At 41.6% G+C, this 8,480-nt stretch overlaps 1 protein-coding gene across 11 annotated transcripts in view; it reads right to left on the bottom strand.

The window, feature by feature from the left end:
• Positions 1–8,480, bottom strand: part of RAPGEF2 (Rap guanine nucleotide exchange factor 2) — a 295,940-nt gene that overhangs the window by 162,334 nt on the left and 125,126 nt on the right. For all 11 annotated transcript variants that reach the window (XM_019534546.1, XM_019534555.1, XM_019534550.1 and 8 more), the window contains exon 4: positions 1,293–1,376. In XM_019534546.1, the coding sequence (XP_019390091.1) occupies positions 1,293–1,376 (84 nt within the window). The remainder of the gene's footprint in view (positions 1–1,292; positions 1,377–8,480) is intronic.

Here is an 8,480-nt window from a genome sequence, read left to right as displayed (position 1 = left end):
GGGGGAGGGGGAGGGGAAATCACTGTCAACATACCATACTGAACTAATTGCATTTTCTCTAAAGTCCTTTCAAAGTGACCCTGTTTTTTCTCACTATTGACAAGCACCACCAAACACAACACAGGTGTTTTCTAACTCCTTAAGGTCCCTCATTAAAATTAAAACCCATGTCAAAGTCTTAATTCTTCTTCATTCATAAAATATATTTAAAGTCTCAACTTTCCTTTTGTCCATACAGCTAAAATGTGTGTTCTGGCCCTTGTCTACAATTTTGATTAGTGTACTACTTTCTGTCTGCACTGATATCCACTGAGCTTCCTCTTCTGTTGATCTTACTTTGCTTTCAAGGACCATTACATCATCTCTTGCTACCTATCAAATCTTCCCTATGTTTCTGTTGTTCCCCAGGATACCAACTTCAACCTTTTTTCTCCAGTTATAAACCTGTCAACATGTTCTTCTGTGTTATACCCTAAGTTTGTAGTGCCCTTCCAGAAATGAATGCAGATTACCTCCTTTCATATCTCTCCTGAATAATTTCTTCAAGTAATAATGGTGAGGTACAGGGGCAGTAGGAAGAATTTTTTTATTCTTAGTGTAAAGTAAATTGCACTATTAAAGCACTTATCAAAACATGATGGTCACCACCTTGACCTCTATTTTTTTCCACTGTAATTCTTCTCTGCCCTTAATCTCTTATACTACAAACTGTTAGTGGCAGGGACGCTGACCTTTTCCCTTCATTTAGTAAAAGCTTAGTAGATCATTTAGTGCTATCAAAAATAAATGAGAATTTTTCCACGTGTCGTTGTCAAAAGATGCTGTTTATTATGTAAATAGAAAACGAAGCATTTAAATGTCAGTCCAGTTCAACAAAATTTCCCTGCTGTTTTTATGCATGAACCTTTGTATGCCATTTTTCCTGTTAAATTGGAAATTCTTCCAGATAAAAATTAGTTGTCTATTTATAAAAGTGCCTAGAAATGTAAGCATGCTCATTATCTTGCAGCAAAAATATTTTTTCACCTTGCTTACTGTGCATTTTACAGTACTTATATGTTAAGTTAATGTAGGACACTGCACCCATTTGTGGAGGTCTGTAAGAGTCTTCAGTATTTACTGAAAAAGATTTTAAAATATTATTTGTAAACCATAAGAAAGACAAGGAATATTAAGTACTAAGTAATTAAACAGTAACCAATTACTTAGTTTTAACTTCTTGGAAACTGGATGAATTTCCAAACCATAGTGTTCCTTCAAAATACATAATGCAGATGTATAAATAGACATACCTGCTCCTTGGAAGAAACATAGACTCTTTGATGAATACTGAGCCAGACAGAAGGATATACCAACAGGTACCAATATCATCAGGGCTGGAATAAAAGGAAAATATGGTGAGAACAATTTGGACAGCATCAAAAATCAGTTAGGGGGGGGAAAAAAAAAAATCACAAAAACACAAGCCAAAAATGTGCAGAGAATTTTGGAGGAAGCTACTTTTTTTAATCATTTGCAGCAAATACCTTTAATTAAACAGTTCCACTTTCCCCCTAGAAAGGCATCAAAACAGCTTGAATCAATAATAGTATTTTAAAGTGACAGCACTCATCTGTTTACTGACACAGCACAGAAGCCCAATAAAATCAAAGCGAACTTGATTATAGCAAATCAGAAGCGTAGTTAAAAGTATAGTATTATAGCTTTGGATTCTGCCGAATCTGCTTTTGTCCCTTTCAGGACAACAAATACAGCATCTGCTCTTCACCTCTTAAGCGATCTCTTTTCCCATTTCCAATCCTTCCCCTCCCTGCTTTCCTTCAAACAGATATAACAACTCCTTGACGCCTACACAAAGCTAACAGATCTTGACCATCTTCACTCACTTGAGAGTCCACCTATGAAGAAGAGTCCTGATCTCTCACAGGCTGCCTGCTTCAGGGAGGGACACATCACCAGCAGCAGGAGAGAGCTCTTTTTAAGAGATCCAGACGAGTAAGTCTGCTTCGTTAATGGCAGGGGAAAGAGGAACAAGTTGTGATCTGCTTTTCCCAGTCTCATTTACCCAGCTTATCCCCCTGCGAATTCAGACCCTCCTTCCTATACAACACAACACTCCATTCAAAGGCCTCAAAATTCCCCAGAGTTGACAGCCAACACCTCTGTGAGAAAACAAGACTAGTTTTCAGAGTTATTGCAAATAACCACATTAGAATAGCCTGCATTCTGTGCCACCTTGATCAGCATATGCTGTGACGGTAAATACTTCGATTTAGTTTCCACCACTCCTATACTGCTTGTTGAGGAAACTCAATAATGATGCATGCTAGCTTGATTCCAATCAATAACTGTACATAGCATTTCAAAGTCACTGGGCTACACACACAGGAATTCAGATTACTTCATTATTCCACAGCACTCTCCCCCATTTTTTTAAAATTAGAAGTCTCAAGTTTTTAGCAACAATTAGTTTAGACTTCAAGCACAGCCCACATATCTTTTAACAAAAGGGGAGAGCATAGTTATTAAAATCCAATCTTTAAGCTAAGTAGGCTATATGCAGTTAGGTGAACAATTCTCATTTAATTAAACAAAGCTGTAAGTGACAATGCCCTCAAAACAGAGTGCCAAGATAATAGTGATAAGCACTGTAGAAACACACAGTACATTAAAAAAAAAAAGAAGAATGTAGTGAGACACAGAAAAGCCAGCACAAAAATCAGAGAACAGGACCAGATGCAACTGAGAGCATATATATGGTATAGCACTGACATTTATGCAGAGATTTACTTAGCTTTCAGCTCTCCTCTGAATGACAGAAAGAAGTGCATCTTGCAGGTTAAAAACATGGAACTGAATGTCATGAACAGACATCAAATGTAAAGATATTTACACACAGACCATAAGTTCACTTCCCTCAAAGACCCAGCAGATCAGAATCATACTGACCAAACCAGAATTTTACAAGTCACACAAACATTGTTCCACTAGTGTGTAAAAAGAAACTTCATGCTCTAACAATTTTAAATTGCCAGATACAAGGGTTGCAAGGTTCCTAATGGGAACATGCCACATGTTCTGCCAATTTATGATGCCATAATGGCAACACAGCCACAAATATTCCACATAGGATGAGTAACATCTTTGCGACTGGGCTGTATAGTGTTCCCACCCAACCCACAGCCCATTGCCAGCACTAGCCTGAGGCCATCTTAGTCTGCATCAGGACTGGGGTAGCCCAAAAAGAGCTGGGCTACACTAGTCCCAATGCCAAAAATCAGCTAATTGTAAGCATCAGGATCATGGGGCATACCGCATGTTCAAATTTATGATACTATGGAAATCAGCCACAAAGAAGTTTCACATTTTATGTGGAATACCTTTGTGGCTGGTTTACTATTTTATGGCACCATAAATTGGCTGAATCTATGGCACGTTGCTATTTAACGTGCAATTAACATGTTCATCATGCTATAAATTTAGTATATGCAGGAACCTAAAATAAGTCTCAGACAGCACGTCATGCTTACTACTGATTGCACAGCAGTCAAAATTTTCAAGTCTGTTCCATTACTGACTCAAAGAAAAACTAAAAAAGAAAATCTGAACAAACTTGGAAACATGTTAGGAAAAAAGTAAACAAAGACTTTGCCTACTGAAAAGCTGAGTCAGAGACAGGCCAGAAAGGGAATATAGAAATAAGAGCATAAATGATGGGAAAGTACAAAGAACAGCTGGCACAGTGCAGTAGGGAAAGTTTGCAAGTACATAGACTGATCTGTAATGCCAGGCTCAGATAAATATAGTTAAGGGATTTTTTCCTGAACATTAATTTCAACAACTGCTGAGACCTGGTCTGCATTACACAGCTCTGCCAGCAGAGTCATCTCTGGGCAGGGTATGAAAAAGATCACACCCTGTAGCTGAGGCAGCTAGAGCAAAGTCCCCACAGTGAATGCAGTCCTGCCAGAAAAAGGAAGCTGCTGCCTCCTGTCAGTTTGTCACTCAGGCAGACTGGCGTAATTCTGGAAGCAGAAAAATACCTTCTGTCAGTAGAACGGCAACCACACAGGGGATACAGCTAATATTGCACAGCCACTGCAGGTAGAGCACTGCTGTAATTAAAGAAGCAGCAGCTCCACAGTATGGACCAAGTCGAAAAAAGCACTCATTCTGCATGTTGACAAGCACTAGACACATGGACAATTTATGAACAGATCATTTCACTTCTCTTGGTGATCAAGCATGGAAGAATTGCCCAAGATGGTGATACAAACTAAAATAGATTTTGACAGTTCACACAAACAGGTCCTAATAATGTGGAAGAGGAAAAAGAAAAAAAAATATTATTGTTGGGCTGAACATCAGCATAAAAATATTTTAGACCTCAAGCCCTGTACTGCCCTTGAGAATCATGAGTTAGTGGGGAGTAGCACCCAGGTTTGCCTCACCACACAACAAAGTAACTGTGTCCTCAAAGGTAATTGACCATCTTGTGCATACCTAAATTCTGTAGAAGCAATCCTCACAATTTCATGTTGCCGAAGGCTGAACTGGCTAGCACTCCCACAATCCAGAAGGAAAACTAATTTTGGATGTTCAAGCTTGCATCCTACCTGCAAAGTGGGCAGTTTCTCAGTTGGGGGAAAGCAAAACCTGGGTGCTAGCCCAAACCCTCAGCAGTGCCAGCTAACCCAAATTGAAAGCACCACTGAAATTGGATGGTTTTCTGGAAAGAGATTTTATACAACACCTCAGTAAAACCATGGGCTATTTCTGCAGTAAAAATATTCCTATAAACAGATGAAATCTGGCCAAAAAATTAAGTGAGATTTTGCAAAAACTGATCAAAACATTCCCATTCTTTTTTGCCAAACATCTACCCCAAAAATCCAAGCAACCAGCCCGCTGGAATAGTTTGTCACTGGATAAATAACCTCAGAAAACTGAATTCGTACAAGTTCCATAATATTTCTACAAGGGTAGCAGTTATCAACCAGGGTTCTGCAAGACCCTTTCAAAGGTATAGCAACGTTGGCCCACTGCTGCCACTTCCACAGCCAAACTCATGCACCTCTGTTTCCAGGAGGCACTTGTGGAGCCAAACCAGGAGGTGGATGAGGCAGAACGGAAGCGGTTCCTGCCTACATTAGGTTACTGGACCCTTTTCCAGCTCTGCTGACATTTCCTGGAAAGAGGCATGTGGGACACTGCTACATGGCAGCAGCAGCTCAAGCAGGTAAACTGAGTAGAACAGTGGCTCTCAACTGAGTTGCCACCAAATGCACAAGAGTTTTGGAGGGGTGTCTTAGGTATAAAATAGTTTAGGACAACATTGTTCAACCCATGGATCATGACCCAAAAGTGGGTTGCAAGAATATATGAAAGGGTCACAAACAGACTTTAAAAATGGATTTTCCTTAAAAGGAGAAAAATGTGGGAAACCATGACTCTTCCCTTGAAGGCTGGCAGAGTTCCAACCTGCAAGGGGCTGGTTGGTGCCCCCCGTGCCCTACACACTGGGAGGCTGGGGCCTGGGGGCAGTGGGTCAGGACTGGCCTTCCTTGTACCATGACAAATGGGTCATGGTACAAAAAAGGTTGAGAACCACTGTTTTAGAACCACTGTACTTGAGTATCACAAATGCTATGCAAACTGGAATCTAGGAGTTAATTAATTAAGGAATTAGGATTTTTAAAATACAACTTTAAAACTTCGCATTATGTTAATTTCCTTTTAAATAAGATATTGGAATGGTGTAAAACAACTAAAAGGGAAACAGAAAACTCCTTGAAAGGACCAAGGTACAAACCATTAACAAATATTTTGGACTAGATGTTTTTTTACAAGCTAAAGTTCTGATGACATTCAAGACTTTTTTTTATGATGTTTTACAAACATTACCAAAGCAAGCTGAATCATCAATACAAAAAGGTAGGAAAGGAAGTTTCCCAAAATAGGTGGACTTTCCATCTCAACAAGCCAATTTTGAACAGTTTAATTCTAGGATGTGCAAAGCTGTCCTGGAAAGCCAAGCATAAAGATGTTCAGATATAGCTGAGTCTTGACCGCTGATCATTTTCATGTTCAGGATCAAGGCACTGAAATAGCAATAAAAGTTTTTTAAAAAGGGGGGAGGGAACAAAGAGGAAGAAGTAGGGTAATCAGTGAATGACGGGGATAGCAGTGATATGTTCTTGACAGATATGGCAGGTAACAGGCTTTGTATAAAAAGGTCTGAGAAACATCAAACCCTAATCCCAAGGTTTAAGTCACTTTACTCCGATCTCATGAAAGAACGAAACCAAAGCATTTGCTTGTTTCAGGGGGGAGTTTTGTTTTTTTTTTAATTTGATGATATACTGCCTGCACACATTGGGATAAAGAATCCATAGTCACATTACCATATTTTTCCTGGGCAGAACAGGGGAAAAAAAAAAACAAAAAAAAACAAGCTGTGCTGTCTACGGAATACCTACCATATTCACTAAAATCTAAGATGACCCTGAATTTAAGGCAAGCACCCAATAATTAGACTCTATACACGGAAAAATAAGAACATTATAATAATTTTATAGTGTACAGAATCTAATATTAGAGGGTCATCTTTAGTTCATATCCTCCACCACTGCAGGGGGGATAGGCAGGGGTGGGGGGCGGGAAAGGAATCATATGGGTAGGAACTACCAAAGTCATGGATTTCACAATGTTCACGGGAGTTGCTGTTTCAGGTGATCTCTGAAAAAAGGTGCAAAACTGCAGTGCAGAAGAAAAAAAGAAAAGCATCAAAAATAGAACAAGGCAGGAAGCCCTGGTGGCGTGAGGCATAGAACAGGGGGCTGGGGGAAGGGGAAGGGGAAGAGGGGGAAAGGTGGGGGGGAGAGAACAAATTGGAAGCCAAGTCCCTGACATGGGCAATCCAGAAGCCCGTCAGGGGCCAGCCAAGGAAATGGGTGGGTTTTGGCACTGGCTTTTAAAGGACCCACAAGCATTTTCCTGCAGTACACACACTCGCACCTGAGAAAGAACAGAAATGAACACCAAGAAATCTTTCAAGACTGAAAAATGTGTTTCAGCAGTAGACCATGCAAGACACGCAGAGGGAGGCAGTCTCTTCTGTACCACCTGTAATCTAACTCTGGATGTGTCCAGGAAAAAAATAAATAAATAAAATCAGCAAAACCATCGCTTTTTGTCATTTGGAGTCTGAAGCACACATGAAGAAGGAAGCTGCTGCAGAGGCTGAAGGTCAGAGCAAGAAATTAAGGAACTACCTGAACCAAAATGGGACAAATGCTGGCAGCTTTCTCTGTGACAAGCTTCACCAGTACCATCTCCCAGCAGTGACTCCTCCACGTGTACAGTCCATGAAGGTTGCCTTAGCAGAGTATTATTTCTTCTCCATTGTGGCTAATGAAGCTACCAACCCTCAAAACAACACGTTGCACATTTTATTTCTACCAGGGAGCTGGACCTGCCTGTTTCAAACTGAGTCAGTCCACCTCACGTCTGTCAATTTTTCTATAGTGACACAAGCCATCGTGAAGCTAATTGTCAGCTACAGCACAAACTTTAACAAGATCAGCCGGCCCGGACAATCTCCACCCTAGAGTTCTAAAGGAATTGGCCGAGGTCATTGCAGGACCCCTAGCACGGCTTTATGAGCACTCATGGTGCTCTGGTGTGGTGCCGGAGGACTGGAAGAGGGCCAACGTGGTTCCCATCTTCGAAAAAGGGAGGAAGGAGGACCCACGAAACTACAGGCCAGTTAGTCTTACCTCAATCCTAGGCAAGCTGTTTGAGAAAATTATGCTGGCACACATCCAGGAGGGGCCAGCAAGGGACTGCATGCTTAGGGGCCAGCAACATGGGTTTATCAGTGGCAAGTCCTGTCAGACCAGCCTGGTGGCCTTCTATGATCAGATTACCAGATCATTAGATGCAGAGGTAGCAGTGGACATAGTCTTCCTGGACTTCTGGAAGGCTTTCGACACTGTGTCTCACCCCGTTCTCATTAAGAAACTGGGGGGCTGTGGTGTAGACACCCACACAGTCAACTGGGTCACCAACTGGCTGGAGAGCCGCACCCAGAGGGTGGTAGCAGATGGGCCCTTCTCAACCTGGAAGGACGTGGGCAGTGGGGTTCCGCAGGGCTCGGTCCTCAGGCCCGCACTGTTCAACATCTTCATCAGCGATTTGGACGAGGAGGTAAAAAGCACCCTATTCAAATTTGCTGATGACACTAAGATGTGGGGGGATGTGGACACACTAGAAGGAAGCATCAGGCTACAATCAGACCTAGACAGGTTACAGGGGTGGCCGATGTGAATAGGATGGGATTCAACACAGACAAGTGCAAGGTGATGCACCTCGGGACGAACAACCGGCATCATACCTACAGGTTGGGGAACTCCCCTCTTGTCAGCACAGAGGCGGAAAAGGATCTTGGAGTCATCATTGGCTCCAAGATGAACATGGGC

This window comes from Crocodylus porosus, unplaced genomic scaffold (genome assembly GCF_001723895.1).
Source record: "Crocodylus porosus isolate Cpor-Errol unplaced genomic scaffold, CroPor_comp1, whole genome shotgun sequence".
NCBI classification, from domain to species: domain Eukaryota; kingdom Metazoa; phylum Chordata; order Crocodylia; family Crocodylidae; genus Crocodylus; species Crocodylus porosus.
This window is presented reverse-complemented; position numbering and strand designations above follow the sequence as displayed.